The sequence below is a fragment of the Dreissena polymorpha genome, chromosome 4 (assembly GCF_020536995.1).
Source record: "Dreissena polymorpha isolate Duluth1 chromosome 4, UMN_Dpol_1.0, whole genome shotgun sequence".
Taxonomy (NCBI): Eukaryota; Metazoa; Mollusca; class Bivalvia; order Myida; family Dreissenidae; genus Dreissena; species Dreissena polymorpha.
Window position 1 is genome coordinate 2,373,425 of NC_068358.1, and position 27,558 is coordinate 2,400,982.

Consider the following 27,558-nt stretch of genomic DNA (forward strand, 5'->3'; position numbering starts at 1 on the left):
CATGGTAAAGATGATGTATCGATAATAAATAATGGGGTTTGTTACAATTCTAATTCTAATGTATATATAGTCAAAGTTTTCCTATTGATGGTCTTATTGGCATTACGCTCTGAAGTTATTAAACCAAGTAAAAACGTAATGAACCTGCAAGTCGTTCAACTATATTTTGACATTTCTATGGGGAAATGGTTTCATTTATTAAAAACACTAGTAAGATTCACAAGATAAGTGTAAATATGATATCTTTTCAGTTAGAGGAGTCCTTAAATTACATGTTCATCATCACGTCCTTTAACCCATCATGTACAACTGCAGTCAATGTCTTCTTTCAATATCTTCAGTTCACAATGCCCCTTTAACAAGATACATTATAAGAAATGAAATATATACTTTATAATATAAAATACCGTAAAATTATTAAAAAAGAACATACCGGTTGAATGGAAAAATAAACTTAAAGAGAACGATATCATTTATACCACATCGCAATAAACGCTTAACAAAATAACAGAACTTACAAAATCCTGCAAACTAGTTTATAAACTAGAAGTGGCGCGGCAGAGGCCAACGCGTATCCCCACGCCACATAGATGTTATATTGCAAGGCAATTTTGGGTGGACAAGGCCTATGTTGATGGGGCCCTGGGGTGGGTAATGTGGACGTGGATGGTCGAGATAGACCGTGTTGTCACAATAGATGTTCAGTATTAATTTGAAGTCAATTGATGAATAAATGAAGAAGTTATGTTAAAACAAAAACATTCGTACGAAAAAAAATTGGGTACGAAATAAAACTTGGGTACGAAACGGAATTTGGGTACGAAACAATTTGAGTACGAAAAAATAGGGTACGGACAAAAAATTGGGTACAAAAAAAAATTGGGTACGAAAAAAAATTGGGTACGATTAAAAAATTGGGTACGAAGAAAATGTGGGTACGAAAACAATTTGGGTACGAAGCAAAATGTCAATACGAACAAATTTGGGTACGAAAAAATATTTGGGTACGAAAAAAAAAATTGGGTACGAATTTTTTTGGGGTAACAGGGAAGTAGAACCCATGGACCTCTCGACAACTTTGAAAGGGGACGGGAACCAAGCTGCCTTTACCTTTATCAATGGCCCTGGAGTGGGTAATGTGGACATGTATGGTCGAGATAGAACGTGTTATCATAAGAGATGTTCAGTATTAATTTGAAGTCAATTGGTGAATGGATGAAGAAGTTATGTTAAAACAAATTTGTGTGTGTGCGTGGTTGTCCACTATCTCCTCCTACAATATAAGCACTAGAACATTGAAACTTACACCCATGGTAGCTATGAGCACATGTGCGACGGTGCACTATTTGGAATTTTGGGTCAAAAGTGGGTCAGATCAAAATTTCGTCGCCGTCACCGTCGCACATATGCTCATAGCTACCATGTGTGTAAGTTTCAAGGTTCTAGTGCTAATAGTGTAGGAGGAGATAGTGGCCGAATGGACGGACAGAAAGATAGAGATCAATACAATATCCCCACGCTTTTAAAAGCATACAGATAATCACTTACATTGAAACACCAACCTGAAGAGTTCAAACTATGTGATCATTGGAAAGACATGCTTAATAATCAAGAGTTTAACCAAAGAACCATCTTCAGCAAACCAATCGAATGAACTTTGACACCAAACTTAGAAAAGTCCAATATAAATATCTCATGCACATTCTACCAAACAAAACTAACCTACATAAATGTAATATTTTTGCGTCAACATTATGTGATATGTGTTTTCTGCATTCAGAAACCAACACTCATGTATTCTGGGATTGTCATTTCATTCAAAGGTGTTGGATGAATATACCACACTTAATTTACAAAAAGTTAAAAAGTTTGGAAAACATCGAGCTAAATTTTGCAACTTAATCATTCTGCAATTTGACCACATATAATTCCAACAATGCACTAATTATAACCTCTGTGGTATTATTAACTAAATAATTGTCTTAAAATGCAAACAGGAAAAAACAACACCACAAACAGATAATTCGGTGTCCTTTTGAATAATAGAATTGAACTCGATGCTTTAATCGCGACCGCACATGATAAATTACATATATATTTTATACGCGCTGGGCGATTTTTATGCCAAATTAGTACACCTACCGTAACAGCAACTGTAAATATACTTAGGTACACGTACCTAAATCAACTAACACTTTTTTCCTCTTTTATTTTTAGTATATTTTTTACACATATCTTTATGTTCTTTTATTACATAATTCATATTAGTTAACCTTTTAATCATGCTTGAAATTGACGCAGTTTTAAACATATTTTACTCACACCAACCATAGTCTTTCTAAATGATATGTACCATAACTAATATCGGAAAAATGTTAAACATATATATTCTTTTTGCGTATATTAAACATAATATGTTATATGCACTATATATAATGTTTACGATTGGAAAAAATGGAACTACAATAAAGGAAAACCAAAATAATAACAGTGAGATAAAATTTTCAAGATGTCTAATCAATAAATTAAGGATCAAGCTGAAAATATCAACAATACTACACATTTATACATACATGTTGATGCCTAATCTTTTGTAATACATGTTTTGTTTCTCTTTTTGATTCTTCAGACTCGTTACACAATCTTTGGAATTTTATTCTTACTGATACTTATTGTGTCATTTTGTATCAATAAAGCGAATACCGAAGGGATTCCATTAAGCGATTAATTGCAATATGTCTACATTTGTATGATTAATTTACAACAAGCAACTGTTTGCAAAAGGTGCTTATATGAAAACAAAACGCACAACACATTTAGTTTCGAACTATCTGTTTTTGTTTTATACAACTATCTGCCGATGTGCAAGTAAGGAGTATATCAATTGTCTTTGACATCGTCCTTTCGCAGTGGTATCCGGGTGTTTCGCCTTGTTTGCCGTACATTTGTTGGTCCAATAAACGGAACAATGATAGGTTGATGATAGATATTTGAGGTAGAACAAAAACGTGCATTTATTGCAACGGTGTCTTGCCATGCATGTAACCGTTTGGAATATTTTGACTTATTAAAATCACTTGCTCGCCCGTACATTTCACATATGAGATGTTGGTAAGCAGTGCGACTTTTCTGTCGAAGATTATACAGGTGTCACATTTGCAGGAAAAAATCTTATAATATATTTGACGATAAATTTTAGTTTGTGTATTTAGCACGCTTTACAAACTTCTCAAAATCTGAAAAGAATGGGGACACCGTAACAATATCTAGCGTGATAGATAACTCTTTAAGCGCAAGAAGTTGAATACAGCTTCTCAACCAACCTTTGTCCAAACATGTCCATTTGTAGTCTTAAAACGCATGCAAGTATTGACTCTTTCATTTTTGAAAGCTCCGTTTCAAGCTTGCCCATTTCAAAGACTTCAAGTTGTGAAATAAGTTCACCGACGCTACAGTGTAATGTGGGCAACATCGACGTTTAAGGAACACATTTATAAAGATTGTCACTTCGCCATATGTTTTCCGGGAAAAGTTCAATCGTGAAGAGCAAAAATGTTTTCATACGAAAGGTGCTCAATCGGTTATCTACCAGTGGCCCTAGAAACTCCTTTCTAAACATTTTTGTAGCAATGTATGCCCTCATCTGTATTATGTTAAGGTCGAACATTAGCAAACGTTCTATCGTGTTCGTAGACATTCGCCATTGACATAGTTAGTACTCGAAATTTCAGCAGATCTTTCCCGAATGAACGAGTAACATCCCACACTGTTTTGCATCGGTAATAGTTTGTTGTTTCGGCCAATGTCCAGGCTTTGGTCTTGTAAACAATACTTGACAGTCATCCGGCAGTAAAGGGCAACATAGAGCAATTGTGAACTCTACGTTACTACCAGAAAGCATTAAAGCTGGACCAAGTTGTTCATTATTTTATTTTCGAAAACACTGTTTCAATGTCATCATCTGCTTCTATATGGACGAGAAATTTATTTGAAAACAAAATGTCTTGTTGATGAAGAAAACAGAGCCCAGTCGTATCAAATCCGCCTAATGTTTAAGGAATGTTAATTTCAGTCTCTGGACTAACTTTTAAAAAGCAGCATTGTAAATAGCACATTTTATCTTTAACAACAACAGCTGCGCCTTCTGTTTCTTGACCTTGTAGAACAACCTTCAAATATTGTGAAACGTACATCATATCTACGTCCGAATTCATTCCATGAGTAGTTGAGCCTTCAACCTGACTCCCAACTGCGAGTTTAAAGACTTCAGGTTCACTCAAAGCTGTGCCTGTTATGCTATCCATTGGATAACGCACTTTTTCAGTCTGTATATAAATATTCCGTCTTTGTTCAACAGTTTCTTCGGTAACACCTATATCTTCCATTACCGCACATACTTTTAATAAAATCATGTTTTGCCTCTCCATTATAATGGATATCTTATATATCAACGAAGCTATAATCATACACAACTCGTTGCTGTCGCATATATTAATATAACAAAACTTAATGTTATAGTCTTTCGACAACGTATATTACGACACATCAATGAGGAAATTGCACTTTCGTTTTGAAATCCGGTTGCAAGCAACATATTATTTGATCCAGTATGGATTCAGTATGAGTACCAATTCGTAACTCAACTAACGCGCATATCGTGTTAACCAAGTTAGCGGCTTGCACTATTTAATTTAACAATACGGTTAGGAAGTTAATTTGATTGCTTATCGAACACCTATTTATTTTAGCTCGAGTGAGTGTAAACCTTAGACTTATTTAGATACGTGCGCAATCAAGATGTTGACGACTCAAACATGTTCAAACATATATATCCTCGAGTGACCTATTTTGACGCATAATAGCAATTAAACAAAATAATTTTTTATAACATCTTCAACTTTCATTAAAATACAATGCTTTTCTTTTTTTAATGTCTTCTTAGCTCGTTTGAAACAAACGGTTGAAAGAAGTCACACAAAAAACAACAGCAGATTAAAAGTTTGCTACACTATGGAAGCCACCATGATTTCTGAGAGTGACCTAGAATGACGCATTTGATTGGCTGCCTTGTTATGTTGTAAACATCGCATTTCATTGGCTGCCTAGTGAAGTTGTCAACATTGGAGACTGTACGCTGAAATTTAACTAACCTGACCAGACTGAACTTGTAAACTGGTACCTAGAATAAGTAAGCAACATATTAAGTTTCAAATGTATTGCATCATTCAATAGTAACAACAGTGTTGATTGCATAACACTGTATTAAGAAGGTACTCATTTCTCGGTGGCACAATGGAGAAAAAGAAACTCATCACCCCTTCTGACAACCCTCACTTGAGTGCAAAACATCAGATGGACCCAAATGTTCACATTTGTCTCATTGCACCCACTTGACAAACACAACAGATGCACTGTTTGTAGTTCAACAGGTGTGAACAGGTTACACACGCAGCATACATCAGTGTCTGAGTCATCCTGGTCACTTTCTGACATGGTACTTTGATAAACCCATGACTGAATTGCTGTACCAGACGGTCCAGGTTGAGGGTCTTGCTGGGTTGCAGATTTTTTCTTCTGCTTGGACTGCTCATGGTCCCTCATTTTTTGAAGAACTGGATCTTCAGTGATTGCTATACCACTGACTATAGTGCTGAGGTACTTCCTTTTTATGGTTGTGCTGTAATTTAGCTTGGGTACAGCTGCTTTGCTTTTGAAGAATTCCTGACCGGTAGATTGAGTTTCACTCTGTGGTGCTGGTATCGCAGGGCTTGAAAGAAGGACCTCTGAAGGCTTGAAGTGTGATGCATCAATAACTGATGGATTGTAGGGATGTATGCCTGTTTTTCGGAAGGATGCTTGTAAGTTGCTAGCAAAGAGTGCATTTGCATATGCCTGACATCCCAGACTACAAACTTTGTAGCGGGTAATGCTCTTCCCACAGTTTTCTCTCATAAACCGATGGCACACAGCGTTGAAGACACGTTCAAAATGTCAAAAGCATTCCACATCTAACGGTTGTAGCACGTGATGCTCTCTCTCTCTCTCTCTCTCTCACTCTCTCTCTCTCTCTCTCTCTCTCTCTCTCTCTCTCTCTCTCTCTCTCTCTCTCTCTCTCTCTCTCTCTCTCTCTTTACACACACACATATATATATATATATATATATATATATATATATATATATATATAATAGATATATATATATATATATATATATATACATATATATATATATATATGTGCACCCGAGCTTACAAAGATCCTCAAGGTCATCTCTATTTTACATGAATGCTATTATAGCAGAAATTTACAGAACAATAAGCCATTTTGCATTTGAAAGGCCACAACTGATCTATGACTGTTTTAAAACAAGCAAAATCAGTGCCCAAATTAAATTGCCTTACATAGTTCAATACAAATTAATTTCAGAAGCCTGGAAACAGTTTAAAGTTAACATGCATGGTCAGATGATGTCATTAAAGATTATACATTTTTTCAAACACATACACATGTAAACATGTGTCTGTAATGCAGATGTTATAAATAATAAAATGCACTAGATAAGTCAGAAGGCATTTTACTTTTCTGCTGGTGCATTGGCATACCAGGTGGCTCGGTTGCGATGGTTTGATGGACTGCTTGGATATGAATTTACATTATATTAAGTATATCAAACTTTATTATTTTAAATATTTTTAAATCTAGTATACTTATATTGATAATATTTACAAAATTAATGTATATAAATAATAACTTGACTGAAATCATGTTAATGATACTGAAATCATGACAGTACTTTATACTGATAACTATATAATTATGTTGCTTTATACAATCATGTACATCTATATCAAAAGAGATCATACTATAACTTCAATGATGAATTTCAGTTATTAATTAAATCCAAAATGTAAGTCACTCCCATCTCTTTTCCGCAGCGCACATACCTAAAGGTCCTGCTGTGCACCTATCCTGATCCAGATCCAAAAATAGTATACATGATTATGTATCATGTTTGAGAGGGGATGATTTTCCCTCTGTTGTATCAATGTATTGTTTTACTTCTGTAATCAGTGTGTTTAAAGATATATACACATAGCTCCAGATTCAGAGCTTCAGGCAATCAATATTTCACCCCCTGATCTTTTTTTCCAATTGATATTTTAGCTAGTTCCTACATTCAATACAGTAAACTATATGTTAAGTAGTATTTGTACACATTGGTAGATTAAATTTGTACATTATATATTATTTTTAGTGTTAAACAGATATTGTACAAATGTTCATGCTAGATGAATTAAGAGCCGTAGTCAAGCGGTATTTAAACATGTTTAAATGGTAAACTTTTCTGAAATGTATACCCTTCATTTAGTAGCACTAAACCAGCCGGGGGTCTCGAGCTTACAAAGATCCTTAAGGTCATCTCTATTTTACATGAATGCTATTGTAGCAGAAATTTACAGAACAATAAGCCAATTTGCATTTGAAAGGCCACACCTGATCTATGACTGTTTTAAAACAAGCAAAATCAGTGCCCAAATTAAATTGCCTTACATAGTTCAATAAAAATGAATTTCAGAATCCTAGAAACAGTTTAAAGTTAAAGTCCGTTAATGATACCAATGTGTCAGGCAAGGGCATTGATTTTGAAATCTAGGACATGCATGGTCAGATGATGTCATTAAAGATTATACATTTTTTCAAACACATACACATGTAAACATGTGTCTGTAATGCAGATGTTATAAATAGTAAAATGCACTAGATAAGTCAGAAGGCATTTTACTTTTCTGCTGGTGCATTGGCACACCAGGTGGCTCGGTTGCGATGATTTGATGGACTGCTTGGATGTGAAGTTACATTATATAAACTATATCAAACTGTATTATTTCAAATATTTTTAAATCTAGTTTATACTTATATTGATAATTTTTACAAAATTAATGTATATTAATAATAACTTGACTGAAATCATGTAAATTATACTGAAATCATGACAGTACTTTATACTGATAATTGTTAAATTATGTTGCTTTATACACTCATGCACATCTATATCAAAAGAGATCATACTATAACTTCAGTGATGAATTTCAGTTATTAAATTAAATCCAAAATGTAAGTCACTCCCATCTCTTTTCCGCAGCGCACATACCTAAAGGTCCTAATGTGCACCTACCTTGATCCAGATCCAAAAATAGTATACATGATTATGTATCATGTTGTTTAATGGGGATGATTTTCCCTCTGTTGTATCAATGTATTGTTTTACTTCTGTAATCAGTGTGTTTAAAGACATATACACATAGCTCCAGAGTCAGAGCTTCAGGCAATTAATATTTCACCCCCTGATCTTTTTTTCGAATGGATATTTTAGCTAGTTCCTACATTCAATACAATAAAATATATGTTAAGTAGTATTTGTAAACATTGTTAGATTAAATTTGTACATTAAATGTTATTTTTAGTGTGAAAAAGATAAAGTACAAATGTTCATGCTAGATGAATTAAGAGCCTTAGTCAAGCGGTATTTAAACATGTTTAAATGGTAACATTTTCTGCAATGTATACCCATTTTCTCTTGAGCACTGGTAAGAAATTAAATGTTTACCATTTAACCACTTTTATACGATGCCCTAAACAGATCTCAAATATACATCCCTTTCCTCTGGCACCCTGGTCATCTCCTGTTGATCACCTATCAAACACCTATCAAAATGGCAAACTATTTGCAGAACAGTTCATTATATGCAATGGTTGAATGAAATACTTCAGAAAAAAATGACATCCTTTTCACATGAAAAGTTAACTTTCACAGTCATGGAAAAAGAGCCTGCACAACACAGATCAAAAATACTTTTTTATTTGTGGATCACCCCATATCTTGATACTATATGTGCATAAATATCTCAATTATTCATGAAATCTGGACAAAAAATGTATTTTATGTCTTTAATTGACCTAGCTATAGTTATCAGATTATTGTAAGCTCAATCAGTATATTGTATCATTTTTATGCTTTATGTATTGTAAACATATACACAATCATGCAGTAACATGATAGCAATAAATAATAACAAAGCCACCCATACAATAAAGGAAATTGGCAAAGCCTATGGAAAAAATGTGAACACATTGAGTGTAATTGCCCTCTCGTGCAAGCAAAAACAACGCGTTGAACGGTTATAATTTTTTACAGTTCTACTTTCACTTTATTTTCGTGATATCAAACTATTAGCAATTATTTGGCTGAGAAAAATTTCGCTATTGCTTATTTAATATATTTTCTGTACATTTCTTCAATAAAATTACATCAATACACGATTTTCTTCGTTAATTCAAACATTCCTGACAGGCTACCGCTTTGTTTACATTTCGATTACATTTTGACGTGCGTAGGTAGGACCGCATTACCGCTTACCAAATGTGTATTCATACTATTGCCTTCGGGGTACTTATCCGATTTTTGACGAGAAGGGCCGAGAATTTGCGATTGTGGGTCAAGTTCCCCACGGGTACTACTTCCCCGTACCAATTTATTTTCCATACCCAAATTGTTTTTCGTACCCAATTTTTTTCTAGCCCCAATTTTTTTTCCCATCCACTTTTTTTCGAGCCCAATTTTTTTCGTGCCCAAATTTTTCTTCGTACCCAAATTTTTTGGGCATAATTTTTTCGTAGCCAAAATGTTCGAACCCAATTTTTTTTTCGTACCCACATACACAATTGTGGTGATGTAGATAAACATAAATTGATGCTTTTATATCCATCCAGTTCAATAGCATCGTCACACACGTACTGTCAGTACTTTGATTTTCTTAATGTCCGCGTTAAGGTCACACAAACGTCAAGGACATATAGACATTATAATGCGAAAAGTTGAATGTCACTAATGAACAACGACTTCTTTATTTATAATATGCATGTACATAATCTAAAGGGGTGTAGTAGGTTTCGAAAACTGTACACCACAGGAGAAGACAGAATAAACAAAATACAATACAAAGCCGAATTTTCAATTCACAAGGCACAGCACACATAAATGAAATACTTGTGATGGAAAAGACTAGGTCAACGAAGATAACACCGTTCATTTGTATTTCACCTTAAACATAATCTTATAGGAGTTAACACGATTAAATTAATGCATATAAGCCATCTGTTCACTCTTACGAATTTTGCGTTCCAATAATAGTATATAATACACTTAAAAATTGCATCAGTTAGAAGGCCGTTATAGGTTTACTGTGTTATGGGTTCACTGGATGAAATATCCACACAGAGAGAAATACGATGGCCAACACTTTTTCTTGAATGCTCTTGTTCGGCGGAATCAGGTGTTTTCCACTTCAACTCGATTAAAAATCAAGTCATTTACATGTATATCGATATCGATTGTATGACAGCAAGTCTTTATGAGCTGTAAATGTCGTCGATCACAAAAGTAGAAGTACACCAAATGTCAAGCCAGATGACGAATAATGTGAAATACTCAAATGCGCTTTTGCGTTACATCTTCTTGTCGTCTCGACATGAAATTGTGTATGAATAATAAAATAAGGTTTATAATCATTCATATGCGTGATAGCTATGATCTCACAATTTTGAGGAACATTTGGTAAAAAAAAGGAATCGGCTATTCAGGATCCGCTTTTGTAAGCATTCAAAATGTAGCTGTGCTATTATATCGATTGCATTACTTTAAAGGGAAAAACATCTTATGGATGTTATATTGCATCAGTATTCTACGATTTTTAAATGACACGTGCTATATTTGGGGCTCAAAAGAATTAAACTGTTATGAAACCCGCCTTTTGAATATCACTGCACAACCGATCGTATCCGTAAAGAAAGCTTGTGCCTTTTTACACTTCACCGGTGACACTTGTATATAAATCTCTTAAGAAGCTGTACATCTCGAAATTTAATATGATTACAAGCGAAATTTAGCTCATGCTGCCTTCAAAATTCAAGCTCAGAAAACGCAATCCAGTTATTATATTTTGAGATACATCAAACAACATCGTCGCATATAATGTGGTATTGTATGTGGTATTAACACACTAGACAGAGTCATTATTAAAAAAGAACAATGCTATATAAACTTGTTCTAATATTTGGGTAAGTCCAACTGACTTGTTATCTGCGAGTCAAAGGCTTCATGTTGTTGGACTTATTTAGAAAGTCCTTTATACCAGTTATTAAACCCAGTAGATATACTCATCTTTATATCAGAGCTTACCTGGACCCAGTTGTTCGAAACCTGGGTAAATTTTAATCCTGGGATAAATGTCGGATAAATTTAACCCAGGGTTAATTTTTTGGGGTAAGTGTTGTTGCATCATTTTGGTTAAATTTATCCAGCGTTTTGTCTGGATAAATTTAACCCCGGTATAAAGGTTGGTTAAAATCTATCCATGTAAACAAACAAAATGGCCGAATTTTATTTGTATCGGAATCCACGTAAGAATCGCCAACATTCTTTGAATGTTGAGTTAAATGATGATGAAATGCGGAGCCGTTATATGTTTTCCAATGAAAATATTGATAGAATTTGTGATTTAATTGGCGAAAACATCGAAAGATCAACACAGCGTTCCAATGCACTTCCTGTCAAGAAACAGGTATTGGTTACATTAAGATACCTGGCATCAGGAATCTTTATGCAGACCGTGGGCGACACTTTCTGTGTAAATAAAGGTACTGTTTCCAGAGTGGTAAACTCCGTTGTCAGCCAGCTGTGCTCCCTCAAAAATCGGTTCATCACATTTCCAATGACAGCTGAAGTCGTAGGGAACAACATGCCTTTACAATATGCATGGTTTTCCCTGCGCTATAGGGTACATTGATGGCAAACATGTCCGCATACTGTCTCCAGGCTCTCCTGCTGAGAGAGACTATGTTAACCGGAAAAACTTCCATAGCATCAATGTGCAAGTGACATGTGATAGCCGAGGTAAGTATCTAGGACAATTTTTTCAACACATCTATAAATAGAATTTGAGGCCCATTCTGAAAGGCTGTGATATATTGCTTCCCCTAATAATGTGACATCGTTCACACAAGTATTTTAAGTGGGAAATGCTATTCGATTTACACCGTTCATTTGTATAAAAATTCCGCTTGTTGCTTTATTTAATCTGCAACACATGCTACGACGTTTGCACTGATAAATGAATAAATTTAATAAATATACCCAATGAGTTTTAACGCATATGTTTTTATACTATTTATATACCATGGTCGCTATAACGTTTACAAATGGCAGGTTCGAAATAATTCGTTTTCTTTACACTCGTGATCGCGTTAAAGGTTAATTATACACGTTTTCATTCGCAATTTATTTACAGAATCACGACAAATGTCAAATACAATACAAAAATACATAATTGTTTGATTGATTTATAAACATATAATGGATTGAATATAACTGATTTAAAATTAACGTTTTTAAACTATTATTTACTCTTTTTCCCAGAATATGCTGTCCTATTTATAGCTTGCGATGTTCTAATTATTGATCCTACACGGCCGAGAAACACTAGCAACGCCTCTACAAAGAGAGCTGTTGGGAATCCAGAATGCGTTCAATGTATCCTGCCCAGGGGCCGTCCATAAAGTATGTCAGGCTTTTTTGATCATTTTTACCCACCCCCTCTCCCCTGTCACAAAATCTTGGACCCCCACCCCTAAAGTACGTCACATACTCACACTTTCGAACATACTTTTTTTAATGAATACGTATTTCAAATTGAATCTAAAACGCGATTCACTATAAAACCGTATTCAAAATTAATTTAACTTAAAAGAACTTTAACAAGTTTATCAACGATATGAGGTCTGGCATTTACTCACATTTCCAACACCCATAACAACCCGCGAGCCTTTGGGCTCAGGCTTTTATGACTGTAGGGTTGTTACGGTGGGCAGTATGAATATATATCCATGTGTTAACCTCTAGTAATAACGAAATTATAATTTAGATCTTCTTTCAACGCTTTACTGACTAAAAAATTGAACAGTCCAATACATTATTTCGTCATTTAATAATGCAATCTGCGTGGAGGTTGTAATTATTGAATAAGCCGGCCCAGCCAAGGTGCCTATTAATCAAGAGCTGTCACCATAGGATGACATATGCCCCTTATAAACGCTTTGATAGAAGTTATGAGCTATTTTCGAAACCTTAACGCAGATTTCGAAACCTAAACGCGAACCCTAAGTTCAAGGTCAAGGTCACAGGGGCCAGAATTTATGTGCGTATGGAAAGGCCTTGACCATATACATATGCATACCAAATATGAAGGTCAAATCTGAAGCGACGTAGAAGTTATGAGCATTTTTCGAAACCAATACGCAAAGTGTTACGGACAGACAGACGGACAGACAGTGCGATCAGTATATGCCTTCCTTCGGGGTCCTAAAAATCGAACAACACGTTCAGGAGATAAGCAATTTGTCTTATTTTTGACATTAAACTAATCAAAATGTTTCACTTTTTTTAATATTATTTTCAAATTGTAATTAATAAATGTGTGACATCACACATGGCCTGACCCCCCCCCCCTACCCCCACCATGTTACAAACTGTCACACTTTCTTTCACCCACTCCCCCCATCTGGAGCGTGACAAACTTTATGGACGGCCCCCTATTTCGGAGTGCCCTGTGGTCAATATTTAATGGGACTTTCTATCAAATTGACCAATGTAAAATTTGATTAAATTCATTCGGACCTACTGGTGGGAAATTTCTTTTAAACTCTGTTCGCTTTCTGTGAAGGTCCTGAAAGGTCAAATGTTATGTTAAACAGCTACGCCGAAAAATATTTTAATTTGTTGGTTTCTGCTATATTTCAAGGTCTTATCACCAGCATCAATGCAGCGTGGCCGGGAGCTGCACACGATGCCCATGTTTTCAGAAGTTCAGCGATAGTTACGTACTTAGATCGGCATCACGAAAGTATGCGTGTGAAACCCTCATTTCGCCCATTGCTTTAAGAGTACTTTGCTGTCGTCTCTAGCATGTAGCGTGTATTGTAAAAAAGCGATAATCGGTTTGGGGCTTTGTTTCACCAATATATTAATACCATTTTGCAGGTTTGGAAAATGGTGTTCTTCTTGGGGAAAGTGGGTACCCGTGTCGCACGTTCCTGCCGACACCGTACCTAAACGCTGCTAACGCTGTGCAAGAACGGTACAATGACAGTCAAAGCAAGACACGATGCTGCATTGAGCGCCTCTTTGGTGTTTGGAAGAGACGATTTCACATCCTTCACGCTGAGGTATGGGCGATCTGTAATTTACTGTATGGTAACATATTTTATCCGATACACATAATGTTACTGACGATGACAACACAGTGTCAAAGGTACAAAGGCGACAGAACCGTGCCCATGGAGCCGCACTAGAAATAAGCGTTCTTTGTTTTATTCCTGTCTGTACCGGGATTCTGCTGACTCCGGCTAGCGCAGTAGTTGTGTTCGCGCTTCGCCCATTAACTATCCCATTTCGGCCCCCGTTTCCGGCGCAAAAATGAGCTTGGCTGGTGGTCATAATTATGAATACCTAGCAAGTGCGATTTCCTTCAAGATTTCCGGTTAAAACTTTAGCACAAGATTTCAGAAAATGAAACTTATTTCTGTACTAAAAATAGCTTCTATATTTGCAATTATCTTTCGAAAAAGCGTCCCTGCTTGCGATAGTTTTCATTAAATATATATGAGTTATGGGACACATGAGCTATTCCGTGTGTTTGCGTGATAAAAATGATTTGTATTTATCATTTCTGCTAATACGAAAATGTTAAACGTAACCATATATTTATTCAAGTTCGTGTTCTTATTATTTGGTGTTTTTTTAATATTATTTAGTTTCGTATTCTTATTATTTGTGTAATTTATTAATACATTTTTTATTTAAAATTATATCTTAAACGCAGAGACGTTGTCTAAGCCTCACATAAACTAATTCTATATTTATAAGTGATATTTCCTTTATGTGCAAAATGTGTGATAATGTATTACATCAAGTTTTAGTGGAAAACCATATTTTCATATTTTTCAACGTGTTCTAGTTGATCGCCATTATCAATCTTATTTATGTAACATTCATCCAGATAAGACTGAAACTAGAGAAATGTAGCAATGTGATTATAGCGTGTGCTGTACTTCACAATCTTGCCAAACTATGGGGTGAGCCGGAAGTACTTCCTGAAGACGAACTGCGTTACGTGGAAACCCCGGCATACATCGGACACCAGGATGGTCGTGGCATACGAGACCATATCGCCAACAACTATTTTGCACGCTGAAATGTGCGCATGAATAGAAAGCAAACATGGAAAAAACAAACAAACACACTTAAGTTGTAATACCATTTATATATATATATGTGTGTATTCAAACAGAACAACAGTTACCCATGCGTGTGACAGTGGTTATTTATCACATAAAAAGAACTAACCGTCGCATAATGCATACAAGTTCATTAAAAGCGTACTATTGTTCATTTTCCGTCATCTTTCTGGTCTGCGCTTGTACATTAGTCATGTTCCGATAGAACTCCCCCTGGTTCTTCACCATTTCCATCTTCGCTGCAATCAGTTTCATTTGTTCATCATGCAGCCTCAGCTTACTTACAAAGTACTGCTTCTGTAATGCCTTTAGGTCATCGCTCCTGTAAAATAAATGCATTAAAAGATTAGGCCTAAAAAAGTTGTTTGTTTCCACTAACCCGACCGACCGTAATTTTGTGTCGATCAGAATTATTTTGGGCCACATAAATTCAATTTTACAGCCAAAAACTAACTGTTTTTAAAGCAATGTGTTAAACTTGATTACTTCATCAGAAGTATGATTGTGCCATCTTAGAATTATATAGAAATGTCGCCCTATCAACCCTTAATTTTTGGCGATGTTAGTGGAAACTAAAAAGACATCTTACAAAAGAATTTTTGTCAGACATCTTTTTTTTATTTTACGATACAGATTACTTCATATTGGCTTTTTAGCGACAATGAGTTTTCTGCAGCAGTTATAATGTTGTTATAGATACAGACACAATTCTGTCTTGCGGGAATACTTGTTTTGATTCATTCCGTCGAATGCGACTTTTTAGTTGATTGGTAGTCTCTATACCTGACAAGTGGGCTGACTCACCTGGATATTCAAAGCAAAAATACCTTTTCATTTTTTTTCTTTGTATCCACTGGCTTGCTGGAACAAGGATCTTAACAAGAAAAAAAGAAAGTGTTTAATATTAAAGTTATCAATAAACCTGTCTGCTAACACTATCAACAAGCATATCTTCATGACTTATATATCCTCCAGAAATAAAGAATATTTTCTACTACTACTATTACTACTACTACTGCTACTGCTGCTGCTGCTGCTGCTGCTATTGATACTCCTACTCCTCCTCCTACTACTACTATTTCTACTAGTATACTACAACTTCGTAATCAGTGATCTTGAAAAGTAACAGAACACTTTTCTAAAACATATTTAATCGTAAAACGTTTTACCGTATGTCAAGCTGTCGTGATCGTTCGTCCTGGTTCTGCTGTTGTCGGATGATACCTGCTTAGTCTTCTGCACTTTTTCTTTTTTTGAAATACACCATAATTTAATAAAATGTTATCGAACAACATTTCCAATAACACGAATAAATCATATCATGCATCCTTAGTAATGTAAGGTTTGGTGTACGCACAAACGGACGGGCAAGATGAATCTTATCGTCATCATTCATAGACTTGTCACCATATATTTAATGCATGCGACGACTATTTTAAATAAGTGTGTTCTGTTTATGTGGAAAAATGCACATTTGTGTCATAGAAACTATGTTTTTCTAGATATTTATTTCAAACTTATCCGTCATTTGGTCAATGGATTCACAAGTCACTGTATGAGACTTTTCTGTCGCTGGAATAAACGATGACCGTGAAATATTAAACATCATACTATCAGTATTTTCAACAAGAAACGAACGCATGTTAAAATTATGGTTTGAACATCATCTACAGCAGAAGTTGATAAAAGGCATAACTGTTCTTAATTCGCAAAAAAACAAACAACACACAACCACAATTAAGCTGTAAATGCGCATGGATATTGTAAGCCAGATAATATATTTTCAGCATTCATTTAACACGGTCGAAAGAAAGCCTTTACGCGAGCTTAACCAGCATGTGCATGTTTGAATCGACATGTACGCAGTTAATGTGGAGGTCAGTAATTGATACTTAATGAGCGCTGATGTAGGTTAAAGAGAAGTTATTTGATTAAATGTTAATCACTACACCAGTCTGTTTATTTCACGCAATAAGTAATAATTTCAATTTAAACTTAAGTTTCAGTGTTTTGTAGAACATGTGTTTTAATAAAGCAATCATATTTGTATGTTGCTACTCACCTGTCTCTTTCCCACCTACTGGTTTCCTTGTAATTGTATGTGGCTTCGTTTTCTCTAAAACACAATACAAAATAGCATTCACTTATCACAATTTTACAGGCATCTTCATGTAATTTAATGTCCTAATGAATGCTATTGAAAAAAATGGTGTTTTGTGCAAAAAAATTTGCGTATATTGCTTATTTAAATGAGTAATCAGAGCTTGCGACGAATGTGCGCATACGCAAGAACGATGAATCATTAATACCACTATGAAAATCTTAATAGAACAATATACGAGTGGAATGAATAAGATGATACGCAAAGCAGGCAAAACAATAATCTGAGCCAACACAAACAGTTACATCATTAAAAATACCATTGACGGTGTCTTCGCCTGTTTGTTCCAGAATGAAGTCCAAGATAAATTCTCCAGTGACCCCTGAAGAAACCATAATGATTTGGTTAACCAAACCAAACTGACACACACGAGCATGATTGCACGTTCATTAATAAAGTCATATTATTGTTCAATTTTTAAAGCAGTCTATTAGTCTTGAAAACACGCATTCATACAATATAAAATAGCCTTTTATACAAGCAATACTACAATATTTGTATTCGTGCTTAAAGCTGAAAAGTAGAAGGCAAATATGGCATGTTGCTTCCTATGAGCCTTACCAGTCTGCGAATTGGTCAATAATTCACCGTCCTGTAGGACTGAAAACAATATAAAAAAAATAAAGTGATGCATTTAGATCTGTAACGACGTATATAACAGTAAACTCAATTATATTTAACAAGTACGTGGAAAGTGCTCGTCAGAGTTCATAATTGAAAAACGGGCCGCCTGTAGCTTTTATGCGTCATCTACTTCCAAGAATATGACGTAATTTATTGTAAATGTTTTCATTGGTCCGTTCTCTTCGGCATAATCGATATGTCATTTAAAGTTAACTTGTTACATGAATTTATTTCTTGTACAGCCGGCTATCGTTGGATTTAACCTGTCATTTTAACTTGTATCCATAGTTTTTTAAGCGAGATAATTTATGAAACACTGTTTTCATGAAAAGATGCAGAGTTCCAATGTTATCTTGCTATCAACGGCCTCACGTAGAAACATAGATTTTGATTATTAGACAGTGTAGTGGATAGAATATAAATTCGTGTAGTTAGAAAAAAGTTAAATAGTGATCGAGTGTAAACATTGATATAATAGTCTGTGATGTAGTTCGCAGTAAAACAAAGTGTAAATTAAAACGCGCTGACAGAAAATAACATCGACAGTGAAAAAATGTAAATCAAATATATACAGTTGTTCATTTTTTGGGATTTAATTACGATGAGGTATGTAGACTTTGCAATTATGCAATGCTCAGCTTTATAACCCATTGCTCTGGGAGTCTGTTTAGTACATGTTTCTGTGTTTTTCTATGGGTATTGTTTGTACACAAATAATCGGAGCGGCTTATGGTTTCGAGGTCCGCCGCACCTGGGATACCGGAAAAACCAGCCGTGTCTCTGTACATCTCTATAATTCTAGAGGATGTGGACGGCGGGTCACTTGGGGGTCTTCCGCCACCCGTTTACGCGGATTCCTTCTTGTACTAACTCGCTAAATTCTTTTTTAGCCTTTTTCACCATTTGACTCCACTTTTCTTTTCTTTCTATCCCGGATCGGAAGTGGTTTCCAACCGAATTTACTTTATCGGCGATTTGTTTCCAACATTGTTTTAGATTTGCATGGGTAATTTTATCGGGAAGATTACTTTCCAATAAGGGACGGTTCTCGGCAAACTTCTCCTCCAAAACTGAAAGTTCAGAGGCCGTATAATTTGGTCCTCTTTTTCTCTATTTCGCTGCCTTGTCCATATTAATAGAATTTGACGTCTGGCTTTACGACATGTCGGCAATTTTGCTTTAACAATGGATTATGGGATATGTGTACAAGTTAACCAGTGGATAAATTTACCCAACATGGATAGTTTTCCAGCCTGGGTAAATATTTCCAGCAACGCATTTATCCAGCCTGGTTAGTTACCCAGCTTGGATAACTTTAACCCGCGGTTAGCGCTTACCAAGGGGATAAAATAACCCAGTGTACGAACAACTTGGTCCGGCAGGCCAGTTTTTTGTAGAACGGGATAACAACTTGTTCTTGATATTGCAAGGATAAAACGGTTTGCCTTAAAGCGTACCTATTTTGGTAAACTACATTTACTCACGTCATCGTAATAAAGATATCATATTCATAAGAATAATTTAATTTTTGCAGTCGTGTTTTCATGAAAAGTGTTATTAATTAAAAGCGACAGCTACAATTACATAAATACATGAGATTGCTCTCGGCTTTTAAAATTACAACACACCGGATTATTGATGCTCATTCATTTCGTATGTCATCGATTAAAGGTTTCAATCATATCTGAAGTATGGCAATATTCAGTGTGTTTATTTGATGTCATTTGAGGTGGACGAGTCCCGAAACTACCTGTCTCCAATAACGTCCTTGACCCCATCATCTGCCAGCAGTCGAAGGTCATCCTTCAATCCTTAAAGTTCACCGTTCTGCAAGATACTAAAGTTAAGAACAGCATTTCTTCTCTACATATATATACACAAACTGATTACAAAAAAAGACATCAGGTATCGAACTGCTTTTCTTATACAACAATCTGACGATAATAATTTCATTCATTGATTTCTATGTATCGACACTGTCATTTTGTCCGTGGTATCTTTGTGTGTCGCCTCGTTTGCCGTACACGTGTTGTCCCCGTAAACGGAACAAGTGCCACAGTGCGGCATTATTGATTGGAACATACAACAAAGATAAGGCATATGAAGTCCATGCAGCCGAAATATTATGATCTAATTCATACATGTGTCCGAGTATGTTAAGGGTAGTCTCTATATGTTTGTCAAAATTGTCTCTACAATTTAATTTATCCTTCAAATATTTCTCGATATTACATAAAGATACATGTTTCGTATGTGCATTACTTGATGATAGGTATTGAAGGTAGAATAAAAACGGCCGGGCATTCATCACAGCGGTGTCTCCCCATCACTTATGTATTGGTTCCAAATACATGTTTACTTTTTTATTAAAATCAATATCCCTTCTGTACATTTCATATACGAGATATTTTGGTAAGCATTGTGACTCTTCCCTCGAAAACGATACCGATGTCACAATCTTACAGAAACAATTCATAACAATTTCTGACGGTGAATTTGAGCTTGTTAATTTAGCACGCTTTCTGAACTTCTTTTAATCTCTAAGGAATGGTGAGACTTCGATCATATCTGTTGTGATTGACAAATCGTTTAGACGTAACGCAGCGTTTTCTTTTCGTTGTGTACACACGGGCATTGATGCATATTTTAGATGTCAAGATATATTTCCGGAACTTAAGGAGACTCATTTCACCAATTGCTTCAGATATGACACTATTATTTTCTATAGATCGTGACGCATACACCGAAGCTTTTAGGCTTAAAAAATCATTCAGCTTATATTTCCGTTCCGAACGATATTTAATATCATTTTTTAAAAGAAATTATTCACTGTTTACATTACTATTTAAAAAGGTATCTAGATACATACTTTGCATTCCTTCCCTATCTCTATAACAACTTTGCGATCTTTTTATATTAAGGAAGTTTTTACATATAATCTGAGACGTTTAAGAAAACGTCGGAGCGTGTTCAGACAGTACAACACACATTGTACAAGAGTATCCTTTCTCCATATGTTTTCCGGAAACTGTTCAATCGTGAAGAGCAAAGACGTTTTCATATGAAAGGTGCTCAATCGGTTTTCTGCTGGGTGTGCTAGAAACTCCCTTCGAATCATTTTTTGTCAGAACGTATGTGCTCATCTGTATGTTAAGGTCGAACATGAGCAATCGTTCATTCAAGTTCGTCGACATTCGCCACTGAATTAGTGAGTACACGAAAGGAAATTTTATCGTCAAAATCAAATTTCGACAATCATATGTGGAACCCATGTTCCCGGATGAACAATAAACATTCCACATTGTTTTGCTTTGGTTAAAGTTTGTTGTTTTGGCCAATGTCCGGGCTTTGGTCTAGTAAACAAAACTTGGCACTCATCCGGAAGCGATGTGCAATACAAAGCAAATGTGAACTTTTCAATACCAGAACGCCTTAGAGCTGGACCATGTTGTACAATCCACTGTGGCTCTGGTGTAAGAAGACTTGCAAAGTTATCGACGGCAGGTTGATTTTAAACAAAAATTCTGCCTTGTGTATCATAAAAAATGTGCCCAGTCATGTGCAATTTGTCCGAAGCTGAAGCGAAAGTAGGTTCAGTTTCTGGTTCCAGAGGTCCAATTTGTAGAAAGAAGCATTGCGAAAAGCAAGTTTCATCCTTCACAACCAAAGCTTCGATTTGGGCACCTTCGCTGATTTCTGTGTTTTTACCTTGTAAAATAACCTTCAAATATGCTGAAACGTACACCATATCATGGTACGAATTCATGCCAAGTGAAGTTGAGCCTTCAACTTGACTCCCAAATTGGTATACATAGTTTTCAGCTTCATTTCAAACTGGGTTAGTGTATAGTGAAGGGCAAGCGCACTTCGTTCAGTAAATGAATATATCGATTAAAATTTACCATTTCTTTAGTAACACCTATATCTTCCATAACCTCGAATATTTGTAATTTAAGTATCTGCTTCACCATTATATTGAGTATGTAATTTATCAAAAAAGCAATGACCATACACAACTAATACACTGTAGCATAGAAGTATATTTAATATTTATTAAAATCATTACATAGAGCAACAATACTGCGTCAACACCACATAAAAATAACTCAACCATGTATTGGCCATATGCTTAATCCGTGAATGCCAGGTTTTTCGGAGATCGAGAATCGCAGTACCTGATATGTTAAGCCTGATTCTTGTTAAAAAAATGCTTGGTTGGTCATAGATTTGGTTTGCGTAGTACATGCATCATTGAGCCTTTCACTGGTTTAATTAATCCACTGATGTTCGCAGATCGAGATGCGCAGTATATATAACATTAAGCCTTTGCTGGTATTAACACATGACATGAACAGAATTTCAGAGAATCGTTTGCGCGGTTCGTAATAACTTAGCCTTTTCTGGTTTTATACAAATACGGATGTTCATTATCATAGATTTGTTTGCGCAGTTCGTACAACATTGAGTCTTGTTCAGATTTTAAAAATACAAGGATGTTCACAGACCGAGATACGCAGTACGTACATTGAGATGGACCTTTTCCGCAAGGTCAACAATGATGACAACGAGGGCCTCGCTCCAGACGGAATCGCGTTGCTTTTCAGCGTCAGTATTGAAACATGTATTGTTACACCTATTTGATATGCATCAATTAATGTCGGGTTGGGCTGCAGAAGAGACCTCGGGTATGTGACATTCTACAATAATAGGTTCCATTCTACAGTACTAGGGGTTGGGCTGTAAGATAAACATTGGGAATATGATATTCCGCAATAAAATGAGTTGGGCTGCATGATAGACATCGGGTATGTGGCATTCTACAATAACAGGGATGGTCTACAAGATAGACCTCGGATATTTGACAATCTTCAATAACAGGGGTTATGCTGCAATATATACATCGGATATGTTGTATTCTACCATAACTGGGTTCTGGATGCTTGATGAAATATGTTAATTACCGCTCGTGCATATGTTCTCGTTGGTAATATGTTGATTTACTTTGAAGTGCGTGCGTTTTCAATTTTCAATTTAAGTTTTTACGCATGTGTACTGACGTATTTCAAGCGTGTTTAAAGGAGTAAATTGCCTCTGCTAAATTAATAAAATCCATCATTGATATCATTGATATTGAAACATTAGTTGAATTACTGCAAACTTAGCTTGTTCAATCTGATGTCGTAACTGAGCAGAACATTCAACAACTACATGCGCGTAGGATACGCTTTCAGGGTTACATTGTTTTTACCTCATTTTACCCACTTTAGAAATTAGTTGAGGTACAAATTTGAACATATGTGACATGAAAACATTCTGAAGTTGATCATACTTGGCGTGTACACGTGTTTACTTTGTATTCGTTTTTACTGGTTTGAAAATTATTATTTAAAAGTATAAGTACATAAATCATGTCCTTGTATTCTAGCGAGTTCTTGATCGGCGACAAGAAAAAAAACTCGCGAGATCTCGCCTGGAAGTCAATAGAGGACGAGACTCAGTACAATTGATATTATAGAACCTTTTGACAGGCACACATTCAGCAATTTACGTCTAGATTGAGTTAAAATAAAATAAAAATTTATCGTGCTAGTGGTAAAGTACGACTACGTCAAATAAACCATTTTAAATCTACGAGTAAGGCGTTCTGACACATTATTTGCAAGTGTTTTCCTATTCTTTGGCTTATTGAGATGGCACTTTGGGCAATACAGTAAATATACCTAGCAGACAGTATTATCATTTATCATAGCTTACACGCAATACATGTTTTTAGAACCTAAGACCAACTAATCTCGCCATTTAGAGCGTTGAATGGTTTGTCTGATGGCATACCCTTTTGATGAAATATATGTTTACTAACGACATCGAGACAATTTTTAATAGTATAATATATATTTGCAGTCGTGTTTTCATTACCGTTTTCATTAACTAAAAGCACCAACTAAATTTACATACATGCATGAAATGCTACATGCGATTTGAAAAATACATACTGTAGAATCATTGATGTGCATTCATCAAGTTTGTCATCGAATAAAGGTTTCAGTCATATCTTAATAATAATTAATCTGTGTGTGTTTATATGATCGTTTCAGATAGAGTAGTCTGAAAACGATCTGTCCCTAATAAGTGTTTGACCCCAGCATCTGCCAGCAGTCGAAGGTCATCCTTCATTCCATTAAGTTCACCGTTCTATTATGGCCAACAGCCTTTTTGACTACATGACATGGTTTAACTGGTTTTTAAATGTTTTGTTCCATAGTGCTTTTTTAACACTTCAACATGTTTTCTAAAATCAACGCATTCAAATGGTATTACTCATTTCTTGTTTTCAAAGAGTATCACCCATTTAAAATAAATTTAAAGCAACAATCGATTTTATGCCAAGGCATTTGACCAAAAACCTCTCTATATAAATGGGTATTACATGGTAAAGGAAGCTTTAAAGGCAATTATAGTTTGCAGTCGCATTTTTAAAATGTGTAGTTGTAGTGGAATGTGTTAACCTGAGACATAAACCATAATATATACCAAACATACTTTTTTATTTGTTTATTGTTGACAAATACACTAAAATTATTCAATATACTAAAGACAGATGGACTCTTCTTCATGAACGTTGGCTTGAAGATCGTTTTAATATTCATTGATATGAACATCTTAAAACAGTATTGAAGCTAGAATAGTTGCTATGATTTCACGAAATTTACTATTTGTCTCAATATAATTGTATAACTCTTCTTAAAAGACGATTTCAAGTTATACAAAAACATCAAAACAGATTAACTATTTTAACGCTTGTAATAAATGCACAAACAATGTACTTAACTAGTGAAGTATTACCACGCGACATTATGTTTCTTTGCAATCATATCTATTACATAATCTTTGCAATGTTTTACTTCACCTACTGCGCAAATAATATTTTCCGAATGAAAAATATTACGAAAGGATAACAATAAGCACAATAAGAACATGATTTCTAGAAAAAAAAATTCGAACAACTAATTAAAATAACTTATATGCACAACATAACGCAAAAGACATTTAGTCTCGAATTATTTGCCTTTATTATACACAAGCTTACGATAAAAACGTAAGAGTTGCATCCATGGTCTTCTCACTATGCATCCACAGTTTCCTTTGACAGTGGTGTCATGGCGTATAGCCTTGTATGCTGTAAACTTGCTGTCCCAGTAAACGGAACAAATGCCACAGCGCGGCATTATTCATTGGTACATACAACAATGATATGGCATATGTAGTCCATGCAGCCGATATATTATTCTCTAATTCACAAATGTGTCCGAGGATGTTAAGGGTAGTTTCTATGTGACTGTCAAAATTGTCTCTACCAATAAATTTATCCTCCAAATACTGCACAATATTAAGGACTGATTCCTGTTTAATATTTGTATCCCTTGATGATAGGTATTTAAGGTAGAACATAAACGGCCGAGCGTGTATCACAGCAGCGCCTTTCCATCGTTCATTGATCAGTTTCGAATATTCTGACTTATTGGCATCAGTGGTCCTCCTGTACATTTCATACACGAGATGTTTTGGCAAGCAGTGTGACTCTTCTCTCCAAAATGACACTTGTGTCACAATCTTACCCAAACAATCCTTCATGATATCTAACGGTGAGTTTGATTTCGCGAATTTTACATGCTCTCCGAGTTTCAAAAAGTTATCGAGGAACCATGAAAATTCTACCATATCAGGGGTTATGTGTACGTCATTCAGAATTGACTCGGCTTTTTCGTATTGTTGTGTGCACACGAGCATTGAAGCATATTTTAGATAACAAGAGATTTTTCCAGAACGTAAGGAATCTCTGAACATTTTATCAATGGCATCTGATATCACAATATTGTTTTCTATACTTCGAGATGCATCTACCGAAGCTTTTTGGTTAAAATTATCGTTTAAATAATATTCCCATTCGTACCGATATTTGTGGTCATTTGCTAAAGCACATGATGTCATTTTTATCTTTGTACTTAAAATGATATCTACTTCACATACACATTTCTTTAATTCCGTATCTATATCAGAGCCACAATAGTTATCAAAGAAGAAATTACAGATAATCAGAGAACGTATTTCTTCTTTGGTTGGTAGTTGTGAGTTTAGTCCATACAGTTTCTCTTCCAACCTTTGTCCAACATTGTCCATTTGTATCGACTTAATGCAGCTAAGTTTTGAATGTATCATTGTAAAAATCTGTGTTTTTAGCCTACCCATTTCAAAGACTTCAAGTTTGTTTTCAAATAAGTTAACAGACGCAATCGTGTAATGTGGGCAAAACCTACGTTTAATGAAACGTCGCAGCGTGTTCAGACAGTACAGGACACACTGCACAAGATTATCATCTCTCCATATGTTTTCCGGAAACTGTTCAATCGTGAAAAGTAAACTCGTTTTCATATGAAAGGTGCTCAATCGGTTATCTACTTGCGGCCCTAGAAACTCCTTTCGAATCATCTTTATAAGAATATATGCCCTCATCTGTACCATGCTAAGGTCAAACATGAGCAAACGTTCTATCGTGTTCGTAGACATTCGCCACTGAAGTTGTGAATATTCGGAACTAAATTTTATCATCAAACTCGAATTACGCCGATTATATGTAGAACCGATGTCTCCAGGATTTACAAAGAACATTCCACATTGTTTTGCATCGGTAATAGTTTGTTTTTTTGGCCAGTGTCCGGGCTTTGGTCTTGTTAACAATACTTGACAGTCATCCGGTAGTGTTTGACAATGTAAGGCAAATGTGAAGTCTACTGTGTGACCGTTTCCAGAAAGACTTATAGCTGGGCCGTGTCGTTCAGCAGTCCCTATCGGTTGTTTGAGAGAAATAGTCAATTCATCTAGGATAGGTTTATTTAAAAGCAAGATTCTGCCTTGTTTATCCCACAAACAATTCCGAGTCATGTCAAATATGTGCTCATTTGAAGCGAAGTTTAACTTAGCCTCCAGAGGACCAATTTGTAGAAAACAGCATTGCGAACAACACATTTCATCCTTTACAATAACACCTACGATTTTGGCAGGCTCGGTAATTTCTGTGCTTTGACCTTGTAAACAAACCTTCACATAAGATGAAACGAATATCGTATCTGTGTCTGAATCCATACCGAGTGTGGTAGAGCCTTCAATTTGACTCCCAACTGGGATTAAACCGTTGTATAATGACATTTTCTCGAATGGTAAAGGTATTTGACTCTTACCAAAAATATACCGTCTTAGGTTCACCATTTCTTCAGTAACACCTATTTCTTCCATTACTTCACTTACTTTTAAGGAGATCAGTTGAATTCTCTTCTTCCCCATTACACTGCGTATGTTATGTATCAACGTATCAATAATCATACACAACGCGTACAGTTTAGCGTAGTAGTAAAGTGTATCATTC

The 27,558-nt window shown here is 35.4% G+C and overlaps 2 protein-coding genes across 2 annotated transcripts; one reads left to right on the forward strand and one right to left on the reverse strand.

Annotated features, from left to right (window-relative positions):
• Positions 1 to 11,812: 11,812 nt before the first annotated feature.
• Positions 11,813 to 15,309, forward strand: LOC127876840 (putative nuclease HARBI1). Its single transcript, XM_052422328.1, has 3 exons — positions 11,813 to 11,954; positions 14,097 to 14,281; positions 15,073 to 15,309. Exons 1-3 carry the CDS (start codon positions 11,813 to 11,815, stop codon positions 15,307 to 15,309), a joined length of 564 nt encoding a protein of 187 aa, XP_052278288.1.
• A 187-nt stretch (positions 15,310 to 15,496) lies between these two features.
• LOC127876841 (uncharacterized) lies at positions 15,497 to 18,367 on the reverse strand. The gene is made up of 6 exons (XM_052422329.1): positions 18,075 to 18,367; positions 17,773 to 17,835; positions 17,415 to 17,468; positions 16,522 to 16,599; positions 16,180 to 16,226; positions 15,497 to 15,658 (listed from the first exon to the last, which is right to left on the reverse strand). Exons 1-6 carry the CDS (start codon positions 18,145 to 18,147, stop codon positions 15,497 to 15,499), a joined length of 477 nt encoding a protein of 158 aa, XP_052278289.1. The 5' UTR covers positions 18,148 to 18,367.
• Positions 18,368 to 27,558: the final 9,191 nt, after the last annotated feature.

Excerpts from the sequence above, each read along its gene's own strand:
- LOC127876840 (XM_052422328.1), top strand. The coding sequence starts at position 11,813 with ATGCATGGTTTTCCCTGCGCTATAGGGTACATTGATGGCAAACATGTC. Across the intron at positions 11,955-14,096 it reads AGTGACATGTGATAGCCGAG|GTTTGGAAAATGGTGTTCTT; the intron begins GTAAGTATCTAG and ends ACCATTTTGCAG. Across the intron at positions 14,282-15,072 it reads TTCACATCCTTCACGCTGAG|TTGATCGCCATTATCAATCT; the intron begins GTATGGGCGATC and ends AACGTGTTCTAG.
- LOC127876841 (XM_052422329.1), bottom strand. The coding sequence starts at position 18,147 with ATGCATCACTTTATTTTTTTTATATTGTTTTCAGTCCTACAGGACGGT. Across the intron at positions 17,469-17,772 it reads AGGCGAAGACACCGTCAATG|AGAAAACGAAGCCACATACA; the intron begins GTATTTTTAATG and ends ATTGTGTTTTAG. Across the intron at positions 16,227-16,521 it reads TCACGACAGCTTGACATACG|ATCCTTGTTCCAGCAAGCCA; the intron begins GTAAAACGTTTT and ends TTTCTTGTTAAG.